Consider the following 27932-nt stretch of genomic DNA (forward strand, 5'->3'; position numbering starts at 1 on the left):
TGGTATTATTACCTCATTACTGGATGACCTCACTGTCCGTAAGTGAGTAATCTCATTTCTCGTCTGATGAGAACTGTGACCAACATGTAAGGGGATGGAAGAATGGAAACGTTATCCAAAGAAAATTTCTGACGACACTTTTATAAATATTGAATGCATTTTCGGGGTTTGTGAAGCTAATTTGGGTCTCACAAGGATTCAATAACATGACCAATCACAGGCGCCTAAAATACCGCCAAAAATTGTTAACGTTGACATAACTGTTCCGATGGTAATTGACGGCCAACGGGGAACCCTTGAAGACCTTCCAATGGATCCTTCTTCTTTGAAGGTAAACAGTGTTATTCATCTTTCACTCCTTTCCAACCATGGATTTAACTCTGTTCTGTTCCATAGAGGTTCCATAATTCCACCTACTTTCTCTTGGAAATGGAGTATCACGACAAAAGCTTTCTTAGAATGCAAATATTTGACTGGGATTTATTTCGGTAAAAAACATAAAAAAAATTGTTTAGGAGATATACGTATTTCCGGGATTTGAGGATGTTTTTTTTTTTTACATTGCATATTTACATATCAAAGCTGTCAGAAAGGGCTATCTTCCACGTACGCTAAATGTTCAATAATGTAGCCATTGTTGAATAAAAACGGGACATTTTTCTCTCACTAATGAGATTGTACAATGTTCAATCGAGAATGTCCTCATGAGCAAATTGGACATTCCCAGCTTTTGGGCAATTGTAGTTCAAATTTCAGGTCAAACGCATAAATCGTTGTGGGGTAGATGACATTTTTCGTTTTTCACAAAATCAAACATGGCCGATAACCAACGTGATCAAACATTTTCAAACGTTTAACTGCACAACTTAAGGTCCTTACCTAAAGCACACTGGAGTTTCATAAATGTACTATTGGACGTTGTCTCACACAACGCCTCACAAGTGTGGTGGGAGCAATTATATTAATTCTAAAAGACGTGGGATAGTGATTCAAGCTTGAATATAGGCCTATGCGTCGAAACAGACATTCGTATAATAGCCGCGGAATTAGACACAATCATGAGGAAGAGTGCCAGAGATTTTGGAGACTCTGTCCATAATTACTCACAAGAAAATTATACTCACTGTAAAACTTAGGAAATTTGGAATAAAGGCGTTTCATGGAAAAACCTTGACACACTAGTTTCTGAAATCGTCGCACAAGACCCAGGGCCTAACAAATGCAAAAAGGCGAGATATGTACACGCCATATGCGGGACTCCCATGAATGACTTTAGCCTCTAATAACTAATGATATTTTCAGATACAATTTTGATGGTTTTTCCACTGATTTATACTTCATTGTTAATGTTTCTTAACCCATTAAGGTTACTCGTGACAATTTAAAGATGTACCATCGGTTATGTAATGCATTCAACAAATAGCCGGCCCGGATAGCACAGTTGGTAGAGCGTCCGCTTCGGGACCGGTAGATCCAGGATCAATCCTTGGTCGAGTCACACCTAAGACTTTAAAAGAGGAAGTTGTAACTTCCTCGCTTGGCGTTCAGCATGAAGGGGATAGTGCAACGACTGGTTGACCCGTATCAGTATAATGGCTCGGGCGGGGCGGCTTACTTGCCTTCGGTAAGTCGTCTCAGTGAAGCAGCACTAAATAAAAGAGCGGTGGAAATCCGTCCTGCAACAAGGAGGCACATTACACGTACATGCACCCTAATGATTCCTTCGTCGTCATATGACTGAAAAATTGTAGAGTACGACGTTAAACCCCAAGCACTCACTCACTCATTCAACAAATGTTCGGTGACCTCCATTTTCAATTGGTATTTTTCCAGCAATGATTTTTAAAACTTAGAAAATGAAAAAAACCTATGAACTTTGAGTGTTAGAAATGAAGCGAAAATTTAAATATGTGTGACGTATTTTGTACACATGTATAGCGTTGAATAAACAATTTATCTCATTTAAAGGCATTTCTCTTTAAACAAAAAGATAATCCTGTCATCCCCATTTTTATTCCAGATTATTTGTTCTCAACGTAAATTCGATCACTTGACAATATTATAAAAATTTGTCTCTTCCAGGTTTATTGTAGGGATCTACCTTAAAGGATTTAGTGTCCAGGTTAAGGCACTAGTTCTAATAATAAAAACTAAACTCAAAAAAACGCAACCCCTGCCCTCAGATATCAAAAATTCGTTCGAATAAAGTTATTGCTTCCAAACTAAATTTTAGCCAAATGTAATGAAATTATACACGTTTTTAATGAAGATTACCATCCAAATAACTGCCTTTTCTCTCCTAAGTGTATTTTATTGCTTATGACGTCACAACGCATGGACTGACCCTGTTGACGTCGCACACAGAACCATTCACATGCAAATCATGTCAATGGCACTTATAGTGTGGGGGTGTATAAAAGCCCATGTGCTTTCGTATTTTATTCATATATTCGTCGACGAAAGGCAGTCGGTAAAATGCCGCGACTGAGTGCTGCCGACCGAAATATCGCCATTGTTCATCTTCAAGCTGGAGAAAGTTTTGGTACTATTGCACGACACCTAAATGTTCACAAAACAACGATATCCCGACTTTGGAGCCGTTACAACAACTTTAATTCGACCAACGATCGCCCGAGAAGTGGAAGGCCAAGAATCACGATCCCACTTCAAGATCGGTACATCCGGGTCCTTCACCTGCGTAATCGGCATGCCCTACCAACCGTGACTGCCACACAAATACCAGGTTTGAGGAGAGTGTCGGCTCAAATGGTTAGGAACCGTCTGAAAGAAGCGGGTTTACGTGCCTGTAGACCAGTTGTTGGACCTGTACTACGCCCCTTACATCGACGCCTACGACTCAGGTGGTGCAACAACGTAAGGATATGGACTTTACAAAACTGGAGTCGCATCTGGTTTTCTGATGAACCCCGTTTTCTTTTGACACGTCACGACGGAAGACAGCGTGTGTATAGGAGACGTCATGAACGTTTTGCGCCCATCTGCGTCCGGCAGGTGGACAGATTTGGTGGAGGCAGTGTTATGGTTTGGGGAGCCATCTCGTACAACCAGAAATCAGACTTGGTGATCGTTCCAGGGAACCTGACAGCTCAACGTTACATCAACCACGTGTTACAGCCTCACCTTCTCCCGATTATTGACCGACAGACACAGATTTTTCAACAGGACAACGCCAGGCCTCATACTGCACGTGCAACAATGAACTTTCTGCAGGATTCCAACGTCAATGTCTTGCCGTGGCCCTCTAAATCACCAGACCTCAACCCTATTGAACACCTATGGGATACTCTGGATCGACACGTGCGTCAACGTCAGCCACCGCCACAGACGCTTCAACAGCTCGCCGTTGCGTTACAGGAGGAGTGGAGGGCCATTCCCCAGGAGAGAATCCGGTGTCTTATCCGTTCTTGTCCAAGGAGATGCCGGGCAGTGATTGCAGCTCGTGGTGGTCATACGAGATACTGAGGAAGACGCCCCCTGGTGAGCAACTGGTGTCTGTGAGATGACTTTTGAAAAGACAGTTTTAAACATGACCATCTTGATTATTATTCTGCCAAATTTCTGACTTCTGTCTTCAATAAGAAAAAAGTTGTGCCGTCCTAAAACTAAATATTAAAATCTCTTAAATACGGGGGTTGCGTTTCTTTTTTGACAGAGTTTATAACCTGTTTAAACATTATGTTACCGGTAGAGCTTCTGAGAAACGTAATAATAACTTTAAATCCACAAATAAGAACACATTTATTGCCCTAACCGATCTCCTGCCGGCCGCCCTGGACGGCTCAGTGGGTGACGTCATAGATGGCCAACCCACGTCTACCTGGCTTAAATAACCTGGGAATTCGCACCACAACGATGTTATATTTCGAGATGGATTTTAGCTTCACAGAAGCAAATATACTACCCTATCAATTTGAGGCCATAGTGGACGACGTTGAAGTTTCGATTTATGACACTGACCTCTCTGGTCAGACTTCACATCCCGATTTTTCAGATGTTGAATTTGATCTTTGTCCGGACATTTTCGGCCGTACTCCAGGGTCAATCCTGGGTCGGGTCACGCCTAAGAGATTAAAAAAGAGAAAGGTGTAACTTTCTCGTTTGGCACTCAGCTTTAAGGGGATAATGCAAGGACTGGTTGACCCGTATCAGTATTATGGCTCGGACGAGGTGGCTTACATGCCCTCGGTAAGTCATCTCAGTGAAGCAGCACTAGATAAAGAGCGGTGAAAATCCGTCCTGCAACAAGGAGGGACATTACGTACACTTGAAGTGAATGACGGCATATGTCTAATGTTCATGTCCACTGAAAGACTACCATTCAAATTTTCTTAAACCGGCATTAAATAGCGAGGTGATGTCAAGTTTACTCTAGCTCTCCAACGTCGACGGTATTTTCCGTATAACAGTCTAAACTGTAGCCTATGACAGATTAATGTTGTAGACTTCGGCGATGAAGCCCCAGTTGATAAATATAGTTTTCTCGGAAAATGAACATATTGGAAGAATAATATTGCTTGAACTGTTGATACAGTAGGGCTACTATATCATTTACAAGGAACTCCAGCGACATTGTTTAAACGGCCTAACTGCAGATGCACGGCCACTTTATTCCTAGTGATTTTGGCCCCTGTTAAATGTTTGCAAATTTACTATAGGATTGTTGTGCTACTCGATCCATGTTGAGTTTTGAGACAAATGGGAATAAATCTAAGCACCACTGAGGCTGATCTAGGAAGTCCACTGTCGCCGGATTTTATGCTTCAGTAACGGTGGCTTCCAAGATGAAAGCAATTCTGACCTAGACAACAGATAAAGCACCCCGGTTTGAACACGGCGTTTTAATAATTTTATTGTATTTTATATAGGAAAACAGAAAAAAAACACCCCTTGTATGCGAAAAAGACGAAGGAGCAAAATTTAAATTTTTCAGTTTAAAAAAAATTCAGACAAAAAATATCATAACATTTAATTAAGCGTTGTCTTCTCATTCCCATAAACCTTTGGCATCCCAAGTGAGCCTTGCACTGACTGATATTTGTTATTTAGAAACTGCTGACTAAACGCTAAAATAAACAATAAAAACGTATTTGGAGAGATGAATGCGGTTTGGGCCGAGACGGTAGGCTTATGTTACGGATTGACATAATTTGAAATACCGTCGTTGAATAGTAACGTGTTTGATTGGATAAAATTCTCAAGATGGCTGCCTTAACTCACAATAGCCATTTGTGCAGTATTGTCATTTTGTTCTACATGTTATTCGGTGAAATCTGATGAAAATAATAAAGTATGATACTTTTTAGAATGCTTGGGTATCCTACATTCGATTGAAATATATTTTAGCCCGGTGCTGTCCTGCCCTTTAAGGCAAAAAAAACCCCGACAGCTCAAGCTTGAACTAAACATCCTAAGACCCACTGCTAAAAACTATATCTGAGAAGATTATTATTTATAGTTTAAAAATTTTCAAACTATAATTTAAAATGAAATTAGATGTGTGATTTTGATGGTGGACTTTAGCGGCCATATTGCCAGAGACAGTACACTCTCTCGTCACCGCAATGTGATTGTTACTGAAATACGGGTAATGTTTTACCCCCGGGTATTAACGCAGTCGTCAATTGGAAAACTATATTGGAGAACGATACCGAAGAATTACTTGATACCCAAACAAAACAAGACACTATATAATGACAAATTTTTATCTGCATCTAAAAGAGGTACAGTTAAGCTTATCTTCATGTTGTTAAATATGGAGAAAAAAATCAAATAAAGTTAGATGAAAGATTGCGAAAAGATAGTTGTAAATGTGATTTTTTAAAATAGTGTTTTCAAATATAGTCTTTGTGTAAAATTATTATAAATAATGATCTAAGACATGTTTAATAAATATATTCGCACTACATTTTTTTCAGCTGACAAATGTGTTCACCTTGGATTTTTATCATATTTTTAATATATTCATAAATATTATCAAAATTTCGCTTGAATGCACATGTTTGGATATAAACAACAAACTTACATTCAAATATATTTATTAGACATGCATATTACAGACCGTAGTTGCAAATAAGTTTTGACACTATTTCATGTTATTTAGGTGCCAAGGTATGACAGCAACCTGCGGATGGTCGTGGGTTTCCCCACCATAATACTGGCCGCCGTCGTATGAGTGAAATATTCTTGAGTACGGCGTAAAACAACTATCAAATAAATAAATAAATATTTAGGTACTGGTTTTATGTTTTTTCCTTTGACAAAAGTTCTAAAGGAAGTTGAAACATTTTGTCTAAACTGTTATTTCGCTATGTGAAAAGATCGGCAGTACATGTGGAATATAAAGAAGTCAATTGACCGAAGAATTAAACTTGAAAGGTGCAATGCAGTGTAACGACATGGGATAACTCGACTCTCTACAATCCCTTATCAAGATTTAATGCAACGCCAGTGAAAGCTGATAGTTTTGTGATCCAAAAGACAGGCCATTTTTCATCAAGGTCAGATCTCACGAAGCAAATTTTAGTACTCAGCCCTCAGATAAGCATTCTTGGAGTGTTACACGGTTTATAGAATTTCTCTAGTTTCTGATTAATATGTGAGAACGTAAAATTTGCCAGTATGATATGTGTATATCAACAGCATGTAGGTATTTACAAATCCCTGTATCTATGCAAAGCAATACAGCAAAATATATTCTACCCCGCTGTTGGTTTCGGGCCGTGTGCAAATCTACATATTAAATAGAGGTCACCTTTCAAACAACATCGGGTGTGTCACACAACACACGCCAGTACGTTTACTTCCCCGAGTAATATTATTTCATGCAATTTTTTCTACAATTAAAAGAATTTGAGTTTGTTTACACGTTAGTTTTACTTTTATAAATTATATCGAGGGGATTTGTTTCTTTGTGTATATTTGTCGTTTACTTAATTCAATGTAAACAACAACCTCTATCCACCCATAGAACTACAACAGACCCGTCCAGAAGCCAAACCCTTCTGTCTTCTAATCGGGGTATCTAACGGCTCTGATAATGTACGCTTGGCACAATGCCAAGCAGTGCGTTGTATGTAGTAGAAAGGAATGGAAGGGTAATAGAATTCACGATATTGTGTTTGGTATGAGGCTTAACACATAATAGTACAAAACAGCTTCTCAGCTTTTCTCTTGGGGAGTGAGAAGAGCTTTAGACTAAGTTTTCCTAAGACCTCAGTTTTGATCGGTTTATTCCTAAGGTTAATAAAGCGTACGTTGAAATGACAAATGATTTATGTTCGTCTGAGTTGGCGAATTAGAACACAAATATATTTGTTATTGGTACGGGAGAGTTTACTGACCTTCAAACTGATGATTTGATTTGTGACTGATATTTGTGGTTATCGGTGCTGAAGCGAATGCTATTGTTCCTATGGAGTGGCTATTTGAATGGCGAATTAGAACACAAATATATTTGTTATTGGTACGGGAGAGTTTACTGACCTTCAAACTGATGACCGGCCTGGATAGCACAGTTGGTAGAGCGTCCGCTTCAGGACCGGTAGATCCAGGATCAATCCTTGATCGAGTCACACCTAAGACTTTAAAAGAGGAAGTTGTAACTTCCTCGCTTGGCGTTCGGCATGAAAGGGATAGTGCAACGACTGGTTGACCCGTATCGGTATAATGGCTCGGGCGGGGCGTCTTACTTGCCTTCGGTAAGTCGTCTCAGTGATGCAGCACTAAATAAAAGAGCGGTGGAAATCCGTCCTGCAACAAGGAGGCAGATTTCACGTACATGCACCCTAAGGATTCCTTCGTCGTCATATGACTGGAAAATTGTTGAGTACGACGTTAAACCCCAAGCACTCACTCACTCACTCAAACTGATGATTTGATTTGTGACTGATATTTGTGGTTATCGGTGCTGAAGCGAGTGCTATTGTTCCTATGGAGTGGCTATTTGAATGTCTATAGTGTGTGGTCTGGAGCACTGCGGGGCCGTGTGGATATGCTAATGCTTTGGACTATACCACAGCACAGTGGAGTGTGTGGACATCGACTAGAAATCTTAATCTTATATATATATATATATATATATATATATATATATATATATATATATATATATATATATATATATACGTTCGCGCGAGGTCGCCGTTCACGAAAACGGTACCGTTCACGCGTGATTTGTACCGTCCTCGTGCCGCTACCCGCGGGCCGCTGGGCGAAACGTTCCTCATCCTACTTCCATATGGCTGGCTTCCTCTCTGGCCGTGTGTGGGTAGGTCTCCCAGCAACATGCGGATGGTCGTGGGTTTCCCCCGGGCTGTGCCCGGTTTCCGCCCACCATAATGCATAAAACGGTTTTCCTTTCGAGGTTTTATCTCTGGTTTTACCTGGGCGGCGCCCGATATCTGTGAAGTCGTTTTTTGTTTGTCCCTGTACCATTTTGTCGTATGCGCGCCAGGAGATACGCGTGGCGGGCCCTGGTTATTCCTAAAACTAATAAAAACTACCAATCCAATCGGTATATATATGACAAACGATTTATAAATGTATATATATGACAAATATATATATATATATATATATATATATATATATATATATATATATATATACGTTCGCGCGAGGTCGCCGTTCACGAAAACGGTACCGTTCACGCGTGATTTGTACCGTCCTCGTGCCGCTACCCGCGGGCCGCTGGCCGAAACGTTCCTCATCCTACTTCCATATGGCTGGCTTCCTCTCTGGCCGTGTGTGGGTAGGTCTCCCAGCAACATGCGGATGGTCGTGGGTTTCCCCCGGGCTGTGCCCGGTTTCCGCCCACCATAATGCTGGCCGCCGTCGTATAAGTGAAATATTCTTGAGTACTGCGTAAAACACCAATCAAATAAATAAATACTTCCATATGAGACTGATAGGTCTTGTGGAAAAAAGTTATATTATGAAATAAAATATCGTACAAAATCCTGCATCCAATGTTTGCATTCAAAACATTCATTGCATTCATTGTCGCTCTATGCAGGATGGTCAGAAGCTGCATTTTTGATTTTACAAATATATGTATATTAAACATATCACAAAACCAAGTCACTCAGTAAACAATACTAGATATAATATTCTCCCAGTACTTTTCACTCGTTTATAAATGTCTCTAATGGAACAGGAGTTTCTAAGTGGTGTGTTTATCCTGGACACATGTAGTTTTTACTCGAAATGTTTTCTAGGTTACACATAGTTACATACAAACATTTAGATCCGGGTCATTCCATGAAGTAATCTGTCGCCGGTGCAGACAGTAAACAGTGTAGTGAGACACACATGTGCGCTCTGGCAGTTGCCTCCTTGGCTCAGTCGGTTAGAGCGCTAGCACAGCGTAATGACCCAGGAGTCTCTCACCAATGCGGTCGCTGTGAGTCCAGCTCATGCTGGCTTCCTCTCCGGCCGTACGTGGGAAGGTATCCCAACAACCTGCGGATGGTCGTAGTTTCCCCCGTGCTCTGCCCGGTTTCCTCCCACCATAATGGTGGCCGCCGTCGTATAAGTGAAATATTCTTGAGTACGGCGTAAACACCTATCAAATAAAATCAAAATGTGAGCTCTGGCGGATATGTACCCGGTCAGTGCAGGGCCCAGTCAGTCACATTCCCAGTCAGTCAAATCACACTGTTTGCCGCTTTTAGTTTACACACATACTCTTCCAGCTGCTTGTAGTTTCACGTCCTCCTTTTCTCCTACACTCTCAAAAGTTGATGAATTTAGAAAAATAAACTTTTTGTGTAAAAAAAGAGTTGTGCAAATTGTCACTTTCGATTGTTTGCAAATATGCCAAATTTGGTCTCAGATATAAACTATGTCAGACGTTTCTGACTGGACGCTGCAAAACCAATCAGATTGTACATCCTTGTTGATACCATTTCCATTGGTGAATGAGGAAACGCTGGAGGAATGGAGCTAAAAGTCATGATTTGTACAAAAGCGGACTGTTCTGGTGGATTCTCACGTCCATTTCTTGACTGTATCCAATCTACCGGAAAGTCCCCTGAGCTAGAGAAACTAAACAGTTGCTTGAAACATGACAAAACAGTCGGATTCTTTTAAATGGGTAAGTCTCCCTACCACTTGACTTACATTTGTCACATCTTTAGAACATGTTGCATCATTTCAAAGCTTAGATCCACAATATTGAAGACACTACATTTTAGTTCAAGGGCAGCGCTATTCAATTTGGTCTTTTTCAATTTGTCCATTTTTTGTGATTTTGACGTGACGATATTAGGGTTATAAATAAACTTTTTTTCGTTACCGGTATGCAATATAAAAAAGGACAACAGACAAATAAGATGATTCAAAAAAACATAAGAAAACCTCTAACAAATTTTTACTCTTCCAGACCTATCCGGAGGGAGACCTACCCAAAAGAGGACGGGAAAGGCGTCCTGTATTTATAACAGCTATCGCTTCACTCTCTACAGCAGTGGTTCTTGGCTCCATTGTCTTCGGTGTCATATTCTACCTTCAACAAACCAAACCAGAGAAACCCGAGGTAGGATAGCGATGATTATTATTTTATTGTTGATTTTTTTCTGTACAATTTGTGTCTTTGTAGTCATTTTCATCTTCCGCGTGCATATACGCCGAAGATTTTTGGATTCTTTAGATATTGTCATTAAAACCTCTACGACGTTTTAACACAGGCCAATCGCGAGCATACATTTTCAGTTTTAAGTTTTAGAATTCACAAATGTAGATTGCATTTTTAATTCCCACAAACGAACTTGACGAACTTGAAGAACTATGTCAATAAGTCGTTTACTGTTTATGCATGCTTGTCTTGTATTGTTATTGTTGTATTGTATTCTTTCGATAACCAATGCGATCGTTGTGTGTTCAAGTCCAGCTCATGCTGGCTTCCTCTCCGGTCGTACCTTGGAAGGTCTGACAAGAAACTGTGAATGCTCGTGGGATTCCCCCGGACCCAGTGAAATGTTCTTAATTACGGCATGAAACACCAAGCAAATAAATGAATAAATAAATGCATTCTTTCAATGTTCTAAACCTTGTCTTCTGATCTGTTTTCTGCATGTCTACCTTCTCAGTGGGTATCGTGGACCCGTAAAGCTGGAGATGTGAACATCCACGAGTCGGTTTTGATTGATGACAAAGAAGAAACGGTTCTCATGGTGTCGGCGGAGGCGCATAGGATTAGTGAGGAAAACTCCATGGCCCTTCATGATTTTAAACAAGTGAGTACATATGTTTATGGTTATCCTCACAGTATTATAAGATAACATACACCGCACTGATTAACATATCCACTGTATATACACTCGCATATTGAATCATTTATTTTTAGTCTCATTTGGGGCTTACCCATCTCTTTATACTTTGACTAGGTGGGCCGCCGTGTGTAGTCTTTTTGGCTTGATGTGCCAGTGAGACAGCACTAGAATTATTTAGACCGGCCTGTTACAAGGGGACACCGTTATTTATTTATTTTTTTATTTGATTGGTGTTCAAGCCGTACTCAAGAATATTTCACTTCTACGACGGCGGCCAGCATTTTGGTGGGTGGAAACCGGGCAGAGCCCGGGGGAAACCCACAACCATCCCCAGGTCGCTGACAGACCTTCCCATTTACGGCCGGAGAGGAAGCCAGCATGAGCTGGACTTGAACTCACAGTAACGGCATTGGTGAGAGTCTCCAGGGTCATTCCGCTGCTCCAGAGCGCTAACCAACTGAGCCACCGAGGCCCCATCGAGGCCCCACTGAGATACCTTTATAGCACGGTCAACCTAATAGTAAAAGCGAAGATCCCCAGAAACATTGATGTTTAATTTACTAATCATAGTCCCATTAATACTCATTTAATCGTCAACGGAACAAATATGAATGTTTCTGCCGATTAAGAATACATGACAACGCCTACCTCAGTAACAACTATAAACATGTAGTCTTGGTTTGTGGGTCGTGCGTCCAGTCATGTGCTGATATAATGCGGTGTTGTTTCTGTCCAACTAAGGTTACGTAGCGCTGAGGGACTTTGGCAGGGGGATGTGTTTGGTTACCAAGGTGAAAATCCCGGATTTCCGGTACGTCAAGCAGATGTTGGAAGCCAGACGAGTAAGTCAGCCGATGTATACTTATAATGATCTGTGTTATAGAGATCTATTCCACTAAACACTTTAAAAATTTATACCTTGATTATTATTCTTAGTTTTTGGATCAAATGTTTTAATGTGATAAGTCCCTGTATTTCAGCAACTCTCGTAATAATTTCCTGGAAGTCAAAACTGGCCCTTTTGAATAGTGGGGCGTTGCTATTATATGACTGGTGTTAGAACAGGATAGAATTACGCTGGCATCATGCAGATACTCGCCACTGCACGTAAAGTTGATGTGTGACTGGAATACCATTGTTCCGCTCCCAGTGTTTACAAATTGTGTAAATGTGTTACTTTTAAATATTGTAATGATTTCACTTTTTTTTCTTTTAACAGTAAACTTCTTGTTTTATCGTAGTAGTAAATAGTTCAGCGAAAAATTAAACAATGTACGCGTGTAACAGAAGTAAGAGCGCGGTAATAAAATGGCGATTAAACATTTCCAAACTTGACATGTTAATCATTCTTATCATTTTATTCCTAAGGTAAAAATTATTGATTATAAACACTGTAACACTAAATAGTTAAGTATATTTCATACATATACATTTCATCTCTGTCAGGGTAAAACCCTCGACCTTCAGCCATTAAAGCAAGGCAAAGAAGAGCTCCGCAATATGACGTCATCACAGTTGGGGCCCAAGTTGAGCCAGTTTTGTGACGGAGTTCCAGCTCATTGGTTCGATATCGCAGAGACAGGTGCGTCACTGCGTTTTGTGCTTACCTTGTTTCATGATTTATAATTATACTCTTGAAGAAATAGAGAAAGATCCCATGGTGAGGAGAATTTACATAGGTAAAAAATAATAAAACTTTCTACATTCTGTTATATTCCGACTGCAGTTTCAAACTTCATGTTATTTTCAAGGAACATGAATATGAATGTCCACATAAGCCTTTATATACGACATGTGTTACCATGATAAATTGTTTCTGGGAACAGGGTCGTACATGTATAAAGCTGTTAAGCAGCGAACAATAGATTAATCAGTACCTGAGGGTGTCTATCCGCAGGGCGCCAATGACGATGCGTCTTTATTAGCATCGAACGGATGACCCTGCGGGTAATCTGTGACATAATATTTGTACATTCTAAGTCAATACCCTTTTCACACATACTTGTCTTGACAGAGCGGACTTCTATATCAACTGATATTTATCGAAAACCCACGGACACACCTTTTATCTTCATTTTAGTGCTAGTCACCCGCGTCATACTCGAGAAAATATCCCATATTCCCTTGCCAGAAGAATCTGTACAATAGTAAACGTACAATCGAAACAAAATGAGAGATTAATAGAACTTAAATCATGTCTATGCAGCAAGGGTTATTCGGAAGGATTAATTAACAAAAGAATTAGGACCGCTCAGAGCCATTCTTTGACAGAACTGAGGGAACCCTCACAGAAAAAACCTGACGAGAAGGGAATTCCCTTTGTTTCAACACATAATCCCAATAATAACAGCATCTTCCCAGTCATTGTGAATACCTTACCAATTCTAAAAAAACAGTGACAGGACGAAATATATTCTATTCCAATCTAAGGTCATTAATAGCAAACAACAGGCCCCAAGCCTCAAAAGAATGTTAACTCGCCCTCACTTTTCAGAAAAATCCGGTTTCTAAATGCAGTAAACCTAGATGTGGTGTATGCATACCAGTAAACCTAGATGTGGTGTATGCATACACATGTTAGAAGGATCGAGCTTTCAATTTGAGAGAGACGATTCTTTGTTTAATGTAAATTTGACATGTGCTGCACTGTAAAAAAAATGTTTTTATAAAGTATTAGATAGAAATCAAGCCACCTTAGATGTAAAAGAAACTTTCTTCATAAATAAATACAACTCATGTCTCAATGGTAGTCATCGGCCGAAACATTGTATCTCATAATAAGATGATGTACCATGTGCGCTTGTATAATTTATGTTGATTAATTTTGTCAAACAAGTTCAACTTTTACTCATTGTAAATATTACTCATTGTCTATGTACAAATATTATGTCACAGATTATCCGCAGGGTCATCCGTTCGATGTTAATAATGACGCATCGTCACTATAGTCGCCCTGCAGATAGACACTCTCAGGACCTTGTTCCCAGCAACAGTTTATTCATGTATTATGCCATGTAACTAAACCACTGCCTGTTTTGACATGTACGTAACATGTTCCTTATTTACTGGTAACACATATCCTATATAAAGATCTGTAGACGTTCATATTCCTTGAAAATAACATGAAGTTTGAAACTGCAGCTGGAAAATAACAAAATGTAGAAAGTTGAGAAAACGTTTTATTATTTTTTCCTATATATATATATATATATATATATATATATATATATATATATATATATATATATATATATATATATATATATATATATATGTTTTCTTCACTTTGATGCATTCCATCAGTTTAAATTAACAAATGGACATATCAGTAAAATTTTATATGTAGTTTCATGTTTTCAAGAATTCTTCTAAAACAATCATTGTTTCTTTATTTAAAGTGAACATCAAGTAGTTGACCGTCTAATAATTTTAGCAATCAGTCAATCAATCAATATATCAATCAATCGATAAATCAATCTTTATCCCAATGTATTTTCATTCTACCTGTGCAGGAATTGTGAAAAGACAAGTTGAATTGAAGCTGAAGGCGGAAGCGGAAAGGCGACCAATCAGCTCTTTACATGCTCGTGTGACACTGGAACTTTCCATTAAATTTTAATGTAGCAATCGAATTTAATCAATCAATCAATCAATCAATCAATCTTCATATCAATTTATTTCCGTACGCAAACTGCTGATTGACCATGGGTTTCCCCCGGGTTCTTCCCTCTCTCTGCTCACGATAATGCTGGCCGCAGTCGTATAAATGAAATATTCTTGAGAAAGGGGTAAATAAATAAATATAAATTTATTTTCATTTTAACCCTGCGGAAATTTTGAAGGGATAAATTGATTTACGGATCAAAGCCGAACTTAAAGGGGTAGTTCTACCACCACAAGGTGAGAGGTCAGTGGCATGTTTACACAGTCGTGTGCAATGCGATCTTTCTACTAGTTTTTAACTTTATGTAACAAAGCTTTTGGAATTAACTGTTACGTCTCACAAAGTATTTGCAATGTATATATTTTTTTAATTGAAGGCAACTCCATGAACAGTTTATTTGTGTCATGACCATATTTGTATGTCCTTCCATTGACTGGGGGAAAATTATATTTATTTTATTTTTCAACAAACAACTTCATGATGAATTTTGGAATAAACGAACTGTATCAATATTTTTGTTACGTCCTGATGTCTTCCGTATAACAGTTTAGTGGTACTATTTCAATCGTGTTACATGCGGCGCCAGCGGCGCGTGGAACGGATCAACCTTTTAGAGATTAAAAGTGTTAAATGAGACGTCAGTGACGTGCATAACATAACAGCTTATATGTGTTAGTCCAACCGTTTTGAATGCGGCGACGCTAATCTTTACAAATATAACAAGTTAGCACAGTACTGGTACACAAAAAAGCAGCGTCTACGTGTACCAGCGACGTGTACAACAGAACATATTACATTTATTTTATTTTTATTATTTAATCTTTTAATCGTTAGTGTTTCACTTTGTACTGACGAATATTTTACTTACACGACGGCGGCATGTATTATGGTGAGCAATAACCGGGCTCGATCTCTGCCTGGAGGAAACTCAAGACCATCCGCAGGGTACTGCAATGCCAGGATAAGCTGGATTCGAACTCAGGGCAACCACATTGGTGAGTGGTTCCTTGGCTAGCTCGCTACTACGTCACGTAGGTGCCAGTGACATGTACAACACACCGGATTATAGAAGATATTTACACTGTGTTAAATGCGACTCCACTGAGGCGTACAGCACTAAAGCTTATAGAAATTATTCCTTCCGTTACATGCGGCGCCAGCGACGTGAATAACATACAGGATAGCTTATACGTGTTGTTCCAAACGGTGTTACATCTGGAGTCAGTGACGTGTACATTAGTGTGGCTAACACGGCGTGTCTGTAGTACAGCACACGGTAGCAGTGACATGTTATTGGGAACTATAACTAAGCATACAATAATACCTGATATCTGCACTCCCCCTGCCCCCCCCCCCCCCCCCCCCCCCCCCCCCCCCCCCCAACCCCACCCACCAAAAGAAGCCAGATAGCTGTTTCAATAGGTGCATGAATGCGCATGAGCAAAACAAGTCCTCGGTGGGATTAACAAAAGCACATGGTCATCCATGTCTATATTACAACATTACAGACTTGGACAAAAAGACAAATATGCAGCCCAGGTCTAATTTGTGTGTGTGTTTTTGTCGGATTTCAACGTGAAGCTATGTTTGGACACATTTAAAGTCGTCGATGTCAAGAAGACTCACATAAAATGCACAAAACTTACTGAAATTTGTGTGACTGCCGAAAGTTATAATGCTTTAACCTATGACCACATGGCGAAGAAACCTCGGTCATGCGCACAAAATATAGCTACCTGGCTTATACCTCGGCCGCGGCATATAAACTACAAGTATTGAATACGCTTGAATTTATTTATTTATTTGATTGTTTAACAATACCCTAAAACCAAAGAGTTCTATAAACGTGTTGACTAGAGCTTGTAAGCCACATTCAAGTTTTTACTTCAAATATATATTTATTTATTTACTTATTTATTTGTTTTACGCCGTACTCAATACTATTTTCATTATACAACCGAGGCCGGCCTTATGGTGGAAGAAAACCGGGCGGAGACCTTTGGAAATCCCCCACCATTTGCTGGTTGCTAGCAGACCTTCCCACGTACAGCCGGATGGGAAGCTAGCACGAGTAATAACGCTTAGTAAAGCAATAGAGATACAAACATTACACCGTCATATGTGAACTTTGAAATGAAGAAAAGGTAACGTGAGTTACGCTGACCGCAGTGTAAACAGATCTGGGACATGGCGGGAGGCAGTAACGGTACTTTGAACGGAACCTGATTCAAATTATTACAGGACTTTGACACACAAAAGCTTAAGAAGGAAAATCAGCGGAAATTCTCTTCAAAGAGGCTTAAATATTGTCTAACAGGGATTGTCAGCCTTAATACTGCAGATCTAGCTCCATTGACACATCATGTGTAAGCTTCTTGTATGTCAGGCATCCACAAAGCAGAGTCCCGGGAACACCATTGGTTACCATCATAGCTTATCCTACTCATAACACCTTATATTGAAGGTAATATGAAGTCTATTACGTTACAAATATACACATAAATAATGGGATAAAACTATACCAGTGTGTGAGGGCTGGAAAAATCATACGAAAACATTTAATGTATCCGATACAAAAAGGGATAAAACATAAATCGAAAAAGATAAAAGAGGAAAACGATTGTATAACAATATAAATATTTCTTTCCTTGGAACTTCTCCATTCCTGTTAAGTGCATGACTTTATCACAAAATCATGTTCTGGCATATTTCAGAATTTACAAGTAAGAGAAATTGTTTCTACATGTAAACTATATAGCTCTGGGTTGGTGTTTAGAACTAAAATAAGGGCTATGGATTTGTGTGGATCAAGGGCTCTTATTATAATTTCTGTCTATTATTATGAACAAAAGACTACACGGCTTTGGACTGCATTACTTTGGAAAGGAAAGGTTCCCAGTGTTTAATCCTTAAAGATACTTTGCATTCATTCTGATGTTGAAGTAATAATAGCACCTCCAAGAATTTGCATTCATTCTGATGTTGAAGTAATAATAGCACCTCCAAGAATTTGCATTCATTCTGATGTTGAAGTAATAATTTCACCTCCAAGTACGAAAGTAAGGGTGATCAAAAACATTTTAGACTGTCTTTAATAATATGGATTAACAAATCTGATAGCCGTCCTTTAGGCAGAATATTTTTGGCAATGACATAGTAACATAAACAAAGCAAGCAATGACATTTCGATGAGGGATAGATATGGTCGATTAATGTCAGTATTGTATAATGGAGATATTCTCCAGATATAACAGGCATCAGTTTTCCAGGAAAGGCCTTGATCTAACCTTAACGTAAAACTGTCATTTCTTGTATGTGTTCTCAGCATTCTAAAAGATGTTAATTTTATAGCTAGGATCGATACCTTAAATAAAATTTGGTTACTTCTGTTTCACTTCAGATGTGTTTGTTATAGGAATCAGAATGACTACACTATACCGTTGGTCAATTCGTGTGGGAGTGTGAGGGGTACGACGTGTTACAAATCATGTAACACGTATCACTGGAAAAGTTGCAAATATATTCCTTTGGTTTATTTTTAGTATTTGTTGTTTTTCTATCATTGTTCAATAAACGACAAAAGTTTCTATATAACAACGCGTATACAGTCTATGAAAATAAACAGACTGATAGTATCATATGTCGGGTTAATACCTGTAACATGCATACCCGCGTATTTATGGGTGTTTGTTTTTGTGTTTTGACCCATATGTTGCACAAAAATAAACTGAATGAACATGTATTATTCGTTTCTGTATTAAGGCTTGATATTTTCTCTGCTTATACTCGACAAACGCACTGTTCCATCCACATACAAATCACATCGTAGCCCTACATGATTATATGAAGTAATCGTTCAAAATTCGGGGCATTGTCTTGCACATTACTACCTGGAGAATTTTTTCATAGCTTTTATATATTAATTAGCAGGGATGAGGAACGGGAGGGTAGCGTGGTGAGGAATATTGGTCTGTGTAGGTGGGTTGGTCGGGGCGTTTTTTTTTCTGTGGGTGGATGTCTGAGTTGTCTTGGCCTGACACCGCACAGGTCTATTTGAGAAAGAAAGGTTCACATTGAAACATTTTTAAGAGAATAAACATTTTTTAATTTTTTATACAAATTTTATCTAAAATGTCATTGGAATGTACGGATTTTACATGTCATTTTTTTCTAACAATCAGAGGGATTTCAAGGGTTTTGTTTCCATTTTGTATAAATCTTACCTGTTTTTCTGAGAGATACATGTATTTGTATATCATCGTAATGATTTTGTCATTGTAATAAAGATTCTCTTAAAAAAACAAATTTCTAGATTTAAACTAGATATAATTGTGGACTCAATGTCAGAACTGAAGTAAATACTGGAAGCTCGTGTTCTGTGCGCTCAATGTCATCAGGGTTTCAGGGCTCCTATTAGGTGCCTCTCTTCCTCTCCTAATGATGATCTCGTCTTATTGGGCTCTTGTCCTTCAAGTGTTCTTGTTTTATTGGGCCCTTGTTCAATTTGTGGTAAAGGTATATTGGTTCACTAATAATGGCTCACGAAGCTCAAAATGTTTGCAGTTTACGGAAACTGGAAGCTAATAAAATTTTTTGGAAATTTCTCGCACAGTTTCCTGGCATGTTGTTAAAGCCGAAGATGAGTCACGAAGAAGCCTATCTATGATTAAAGCTTGTCCAACAACTGCTGGAATATAGCCCTCATATTTATCAAACAACATAAGATATGTAAAGTCATGAAGAGCCAGTCCTTAAAAGCGAAACTCAGAACAGGAAAGAATTTTTACAAATGTGATTGATATATTCTTGTGGAAAAAAGGGATCAGTGTGCAAATTTTAAAGTTCATGGATCACTAAGGTTTAATTGTAGATGTGTTTGAATTTTTGATCTAAGTCTTCAGACGCCTGATAAATATTGCCTTAGCTCTCGCTGTTTTTACGTTTTGCCTCTGAAATAATGAGATTCGACATGTAAATGTTATCATTTACTATTTCTTTGCAGACGTTTAAAGATTATTCACGTGGTTACATTTAGTACCACCCAGTCTGGTCATTTTTTTTAAGATTCCACATGTAAATGTTGACGTTTAAAGATTATTCACGTGGTTACATTTAGTACCTCCCAATCTGGTCATTTTTTAAAGATTCCACATGTAAATGTTGACGTTTAAAGATTATTCACGTGGTTACATTTAGTACCTCCCAATCTGGTCATTTTTTTAAGATTCCACATGTAAATGTTGACGTTTAAAGATTATTCACGTGGTTACATTTAGTACCACCCAGTCTGGTCATTTTTTTAAGATTCCACATGTAAATGTTGACGTTTAAAGATTATTCACGTGGTTACATTTAGTACCTCCCAATCTGGTCATTTTTTTAAGATTCCACATGTAAATGTTGACGTTTAAAGATTATTCACGCGGTTACATTTAGTACCACCCAGTCTGGTCATTTTTTTAAGATTCCACATGTAAATGTTGACGTTTAAAGATTATTCACGTGGTTACATTTAGGACCACCCAGCCTAGTCATTTTTTTAAGATTCCACATGTAAATGTTGACGTTTAAAGATTATTCACGTGGTTACATTTAGTACCACCCAGTCTGGTCGTTTTTTTAAGATTCCACATGTAAATGTTGACGTTTAAAGATTTTTCACGTGGTTACATTTAGGACCACTCAGTCTGGTCATTTTTTAAAGATTCCACATGTAAATGTTGACTTTTAAAGATTATTCACGTGTTTACATTTAGGACCACCCAGCCTGGTCATTTTTTTAAGACCACTGCATCTTTCTCAGAGTGAGAAAATGAGAAAATCAAGAGCGTCAATTTTTTAGTGTCAGCATGCTTATGGCCGTGTAGATCAGTTGTCATGAATATTGCGAAATATTGTTTGAATTATTTATTATTTAGACTTCTCACTCTGGTCACACTTTAAGTCTGCTAACTCTAGTCACTTTTCAAAACTACTCACTCTGGGTCACCCTTTAAGCCTACTCACTCTAGTAACTTTTTAAAACTACTTAGGGGCCTCCGTGGCCCAGTAGGTTAGCGCGCTAGCACAATGTAATGACCCAGGAGCCTCTCACCAGTGCGGTCGCTCTGAGTTCAAGTCCAGCTCATGCTGGCTTCCTCTCCGGCCGTACGTGGGAAGGTCTGCCAGCAACCTGCGGATGGTCATGGGTTTCCCCCGTGCTCTGTCCGGTTTCCACCCACCATAATGCTGGCCGCCGTAGTATGAGTGAAATATTCTTGAGTACGACGTAAAACACCAATCAAATAAATCACTCTGCGCACAGTCCACTCCATCTGGAACGTCAATTCTTGCTCTCTCACCAATGCGGCCGCTGTGAATTCAAGTCCAGCTCATGCTGAATCCTCAGCATGAGATGACTCAGATGAGAAACCGGGTCCTTCCGGTAGACAGGGTTCAGGATTTGATGTGACCAAATACATTCGGTTAGTTCCATCCTTTCAGGAAAAAGAGGTGGATAAGTATTTTCTGCATTTTGAGAAAATTGCAGATAGCTTGAAGTGGCCTAAAGAGTTCTGGACTATGTTATTACAGAGTGTGCTAATTGGAAAGGCCAGGGAAATTTACACTCAGTTAAGTGTAGAGAATGCTTCCAATTATGACTATGTGAAAGAGGTAATTTTGAAGGGTTATCAATTGGTGCCTGAAGCTTACCGCCAGAAATTTCGTAACTGTGAAAAAGGTAGAGATCAGACATACGTTGAGTTTGGTCGAGCTAAGGAGCAGTTGTTTGATTGCTGGTGTATAGCCAAGAAAATAGGCAAGGATTTTGAAAGTTTGCGTCAGCTTGTGCTGGTAGAAGAGTTCAAGCGTTGTATTCATAATGATGTAAAGGTGTTCGTTGATGAGCAGAAGGCGAGTACACTTGAAGAGGCAGCCAGTTTAGCTGATGATTATTCCTTGACACATAAGGTTACATACACGGGTAAGCCATTTAATTCATTTACACGTAGAAATACCCAGTCACATGCAACAGGTAGAGGTAGCTCTACACAGAAGAGTTCTATACCAGGCTCCAGTGGTTCTACAGCTCATGGTTCACGTAGTTCAGATTGGAATGGTAGTCCTCGAAATAGGGTCACTTGTAATTTTTGCAAGCGGGTAGGTGACGTGATGAGTGAATGTTACACGTTGAAAAGGAGACGGGAATCTCAGAATGAATCTAAGCCCACAGGTCTTTGTGTTACAATGCACAAAACATTGCCGGAAGTTACATCAGCAGTTAAAAGCAGATCTGAGTTAGCTGATATGGGATTGGATAAGATTCCCAAATGCTCTATGAATAGCTTCGCTCCGTTTATCAATTCTGATTCAGTGTCGCTTAGAAGCGACATGTCTTGTGCTACCCCTATAAAGATATTAAGGGATACTGGGGCATCTCAGTCTCTGTTGTTGATGAATACTCTGCCCTTTTCTGAAGAGTCATACTCTGGGGTTCGTGCCCTTATTAGAGGTGTAGAGTCTAGTGACTTTGTCAGTGTTCCCCTTCATGATATTTATTTGTCATCAGATTTAATATCTGGACCTGTCAGGGTAGGCATTAAGCCTTCATTACCTTTTGAGGGTATTCATTTGTTGTTGGGAAATGACTTGGCACATGATAAAGTTACTGTTGATCCCTTAATGGTTGATAAGCCTTCTCTGAATTCAGTCACAGAGCCAGTTGAAAGCGAGATAGCGGGTTTATATCCGTCCTGTGTTGTTACAAGAACTATGTCTAGAAAAGTCAGTACAGACCAGGGTAGTACTGTTGATTTGAGCGAGACTTTTCTCAACAACATGTTGGATGGAGATTCTTCCAAATTAGACAGCCAGCAGGAAGTAGATACTAATTTTGTTAGTGGTGATCAGCCATTTTGTAGGACTGAGTTGATTGTTGAACAACACAATGATCCAAGTATTTCTTGCTTGTTTAATGATGCAGCTAAAGATGGTGAATCTTTACCTGACCCATGCTACTACTATGTCAAGTCTGGCATATTGATGCGGCAGTGGAGGCCTCCCGATGTTTCGTTAGAGGATGAATGGGCAATTAAGCATCAGGTAGTTGTGCCCAAGTCTTATCGTAAAGACATACTGACCATAGCGCATGAAACGCCGTTAGCAGGTCATTTAGGTGTTAATAAGACCTATCATAAGATTCTCGGTCATTTTTATTGGCCAGGAATAAGGAAAGATGTTACTGAATTTTGCAGGTCTTGTCATGCATGTCAGTTAGTGGGGAAACCTAACCAGACAATCCCCAAGGCAGCCTTGAGGCCTATTCCTGCAATTGGTGAGCCATTCAGTAGAATCTTCATAGATTGTGTTGGTCCGCTACCTAAGACAAAGTCTGGAAATCAGTATATGTTAACTATAATGTGTACTTCAACTCGTTTCCCTGAGGCAATTCCACTAAGGAATATTACTGCCAAGACTGTTATTAAGGCTTTAGTTAAGTTCTTCACCATGTTTGGTCTGCCTAAGTCAGTACAGTCAGACCAGGGTTCAAATTTCATGTCTGGTGTGTTCCAACAAGTTATGCATGAGGTAGGTATTAGCCAGTATAAATCCTCAGCTTATCACTCACAAAGTCAAGGAGCACTAGAGAGATTCCATCAGACACTGAAAAGTATGATAAGAACTTACTGCTTTGAGACAGGGAAAGATTGGGACGAGGGTGTACCTTTGTTAATGTTTGCTGTAAGAGAGTCTGTACAAGAGTCACTTAGATTTAGTCCATTTGAGCTTGTGTTTGGCCATACTGTGCGTGGTCCACTACAGTTGTTCAAGGAAAAGTTTGTGTCTGGTGATAGTGACAATGTTAACCTATTACAGTATGTGTCAAGTTTTCGTACTAAGCTCAACAGAGTATGTGAGTTAGCCAGAGAGAATCTTACAGCTTCTCAGAAGAGTATGAAAACTAAGTATGACAAAGACACAGTAAGACGCAGATTTGAAGTTGGTCAGAAGGTATTGGCCTTACTTCCAGTTAGTGGTAAGCCACTTGAAGCTCGTTATTTTGGACCTTATGTAGTAGACAAGAGGCTAAGTGATCTTAATTATATTATTTTCACTCCTGATCGGCGCAAATCTAGACAACTTTGTCACATTAACATGTTAAAGCCATATGTAGACAAAGATAGCACTGATCTCAATGTTGTACATCCTAGTGGAGTTGTTACCTCTAACTTAGGCCCTGATTCAGCTGTTAGGGATGATCAAGATTTTGACTTAAGGTTCCGGTCAGCCAAACTCCAGAATTCAAGTATTTTTGAGGACATTGATTCTGTGTTGGGTCATCTGGAATATCAGCAACGCCAGCAGTTGAAGGATTTGGTTCGTCGATATGAACATTTGTTCCCTGATGTTCCAACCAGGACTGAATCCATCTACCATGATGTTGAAGTTGGAGACTCCAAGCCGATTAAACAGCACCCATACAGACTGAACCCAACTAAAACTGAATACTTGAGAAAAGAAGTTCAGTATTTACTAGAAAATGATCTGGTCGAGCCCAGTAACAGTAACTGGAGTTCACCTTGTATTCTTGTGCCAAAACCAGATGGGACTTACCGCATGTGTACAGACTATCGCAAAGTGAATGCCGTCACTAAAGCAGACAACTTTCCCATTCCAAGGATTGACGACTGTATCGATGCCGTGGGAAAGTCCAACGTTGTCTCCAAGTTTGACCTATTGAAAGGATTTTGGCAAGTACCGCTCACGCAGCGCGCTCGTGAGGTGTCAGCGTTTGCTACCTCAGATGGTTTATACCAGTACAAAGTCATGCCCTTTGGGATGAAGAACAGCCCTGCCACCTTTCAACGACTTGTGAACAACGTTACATTAGGCCTTAAAGGGTGTCGTGTTTACATCGGCGATGTAATTATATTCAGCGACACTTGGGAGGAACATTTAAATATCATGGAGGCATTATTTGCGAGACTGTCCCAAGCCAATCTTACAGTAAATTTGGCCAAGTGTGAGTTTGGTTGTGCTTTTGTCACATATCTAGGGCATGTTGTCGGACAGGGTCAGGTAAAACCTGTTAATTCTAAAATCAGTGCTATCTCTTGTTTTCCAGTGCCAAGTTGTAAGAGAGAATTAAAGCGTTTTTTGGGCATGGCAGGTTATTATCGTAAGTTCTGTAGGAACTTTTCATTTGTTAGTGAGCCACTAACTCAGCTGTTAAAGAAAGGTGCTAAATTCTTGTGGTCCATTGACTGTCAGAAATCTTTTGATAGATTAAAGGCCATGCTAAGCTGCGGCCCCATACTTGTAGCACCTGATTTTAATTTACCATTTAAGCTAGCTGTTGATGCTAGTGATATATCTGCTGGGGCAGTTTTGTTACAAGAAAATGAAACAGATCACGTTGATCACCCTGTATGTTTTTTCTCTCGCAAATTTGACAAGTGCCAGAGAAATTATTCGACAATAGAAAAGGAGTGTCTGTCCTTGATTCTAGCATTACAGCATTTTGAAGTATATGTGACTTCGTCAAGTTACCCCATTGTTGTGTATACAGATCACAATCCCTTGACCTTCTTGCACAAACTAAAAGGTAAAAACCGAAGATTGTTACGGTGGTGTTTGCTTTTGCAAGAATTTAATCTAGAGATTAGACACATAAAAGGGAAAGATAATGTGATTGCTGATTGTTTGTCACGTGTCTAGTTGGTTTTCTGCAGCTTTGTTTTTATAGACTGTGGTAAACGTTATTATTATTCATAATTATGAATATGTTAAAGAAAGTTTTATGCAAAACTTTCTTTCCCTGAAGGGTGGGGGTGTTATGTATGACTATTTAACGTTTTCATGTACTGTTAGTCTGCGGACCTTTGTGAAAGCATAACAGGCCCTGTTATATATGTACAGCGCGGACCTGGTGGAAAGCACCTTGTTCAAGACTTCGTTTATTTCACTGGCTGTTCATTGGCTGTTAATTCTGTGTTTAAAAATAGTTGAATCCACCTGGGACGTATATAAGCCGTGTTTTCTGTGCAGAGGGGAGGTATTTTTGCTGCATCCACTGGGAGCCAGGAGAGTGTGCGACGCTCTCGTATCGAGTCCATTACATTTATATGAGCTGGTGATGCCAGTTTCGTTTGGGAGGACAGATTTTTATGCCGGCACCGTTTGTGTACCACAGTAGTACTGATGTCTGGTTTATGTGAGTTTCTGCGGAAGTCACATTTATTGGTGTTCGGATCTTTATTGTGATTATACAGTGTTGACTGTGTAATTTGTTTAACACGCTGACCTCACCTGACCGACAAGGTCGTCAAGGACTCTAAACTGAAGTTTTCAGTTTTGCAAAGGACGTTCGTTCTGCCACAAGGTGACATTACTCTACGTCTCTGAACGGCTCGTTTGTGAGCTTCTGCGGGAGCTGTGACTGTTCTAAAGTGGATGTGGGGGGGGGGGGGGAGGGGGTTGATTTGCACTGGCGCTTTTCCGGCCCAAAGGGCCGATGCGCGCCAAAACTTGGCGTCATTGAAAATGCTTTTAAGCTGGATAGTATATAAAGGAAGAGTATATTATTTAGGACAAGAAGAAGAAGTTTCAATACTAGTGCTATGGACATTGTAGCATTATAGCCGACGAATTTTGGGCTTGATGACTAACAGAAGAAAAAAAAGTGTTTGCAGAGGGTCATTATTCACTATGATGACCGTTTCTTAATGTAGTTATACAATCCATATTTACAGTACAAGATGGGCAGGTACATGGATTAAAGAGAGATTTTGGGAAAGGTGGGCGTTAGAACACTCAAGATGTTATAACATATACGGGACACAGAGTATAGTACAGGAAGAGCTGAACAGTATACATACACAATACCTGGACAAAAAAACAGTAGAAGCATCAGCTCATATCAGTTCTGTTCGGGTAAAAAAACGACAACAACCACTTTAAAAGCAACAGATAGGCCGATCCAACCATGTTAACATTAAAAAAATTGGCCAGGGCCTGGAAAGTCTTATTTCGGTTCGCTTTAGGATTTAAAACAGATGCTAACGTAAAATGCCGAAGGCCAATGGAGCGTAAGTCCCGGTAAAGAACACGGCGAGCGTTAGAGTGCTGGAGTAAATAAGAGATGAGCGATATCATCGTTAACTAGGCATATGTCACATAACCCAGATGGGTGCAGATTCATTCTGAATAAATAGGTATTTGTAGGTACATGTCCAGAAATAAGGCGGAAAACTAGCGTTTCATCTCGTCGGGAACGTAATGATATTGGCGAATTTAACAAGACAGAACGATTATACTCGTGAAAAAACCTCCCCTTATTAGCTTCATCCCACTGCCGCTGCCAAATATCCACAAACTTAGGTGCGACATGACTCATAATTTCATTAATGTTTAAGGGCACGTGTATGGATATATCTAAAAAGGATAAAGCTCTCTTCGCCAGGGAGTCTGCCATTTCGTTCCCCACAATACCGACATGAGCTGGTACCCAGTCAAAACTCACAGCGACGCCCTGGTAACGAAGAGTGGTGCATAAATGTAGTATTTCAAACACAAGTGATGAAGAATTATACCGGACATAATTTGACATGGCCTGCAAGGAAGATAAAGAATCGGTAAGTATAACAGCCCTGGAAGGTTTTAGGTCGAGGAGAAACTGAAGAGCACAGATGATAGCTGTAAGTTCTGCTGTAAATACTGAGACAAAATTGGATAATCTAAAGGATTTGGAATATTTTAACTCTGGAACACAAAAAGCTGCACCAACTCTGTTGCTGTTTGGACACTTGGAGGCATCAGTGTATACCTGCAAGTACTAGGATAGGCTTGTATGTATATGTTCCGTAGCACATAGTAAGGAAACATTCGGATTATCAGATTTTTTTATATCATCGTTCAGAGTAGTCGAAATATAGGGAGGTTCTAGATTCCATGTGGGGAAATCAGGAACACGGGATGACTGCAAAGCAACATTATCA

At 39.5% G+C, this 27932-nt stretch overlaps 1 protein-coding gene across 1 annotated transcript; it reads left to right on the top strand.

The window, feature by feature from the left end:
• The first annotated feature begins 9993 nt into the window (after positions 1-9993).
• Positions 9994-12871, top strand: LOC135463602 (uncharacterized). Its single transcript, XM_064740930.1, has 5 exons — positions 9994-10114; positions 10403-10555; positions 11109-11255; positions 12033-12133; positions 12738-12871. The coding sequence occupies exons 1-4, from the start codon at positions 10085-10087 to the stop codon at positions 12039-12041; spliced, it is 339 nt and encodes a 112-aa protein (XP_064597000.1). The 5' UTR covers positions 9994-10084; the 3' UTR covers positions 12042-12133; positions 12738-12871.
• The last annotated feature ends 15061 nt before the right edge of the window (positions 12872-27932 follow it).

Source organism: Liolophura sinensis, chromosome 3 (assembly GCF_032854445.1).
Source record: "Liolophura sinensis isolate JHLJ2023 chromosome 3, CUHK_Ljap_v2, whole genome shotgun sequence".
Lineage (NCBI taxonomy): Eukaryota > Metazoa > Mollusca > Polyplacophora > Chitonida > Chitonidae > Liolophura > Liolophura sinensis.

Bases quoted from the DNA above. Each gene is read 5' to 3' on its own strand.
- LOC135463602 (XM_064740930.1), top strand. From the start codon at position 10,085: ATGACAAAACAGTCGGATTCTTTTAAATGG. The intron at 10,115-10,402 runs GTAAGTCTCCCT...TTACTCTTCCAG, and splicing joins AGTCGGATTCTTTTAAATGG to ACCTATCCGGAGGGAGACCT. The intron at 10,556-11,108 runs GTAGGATAGCGA...CTACCTTCTCAG, and splicing joins CCAAACCAGAGAAACCCGAG to TGGGTATCGTGGACCCGTAA.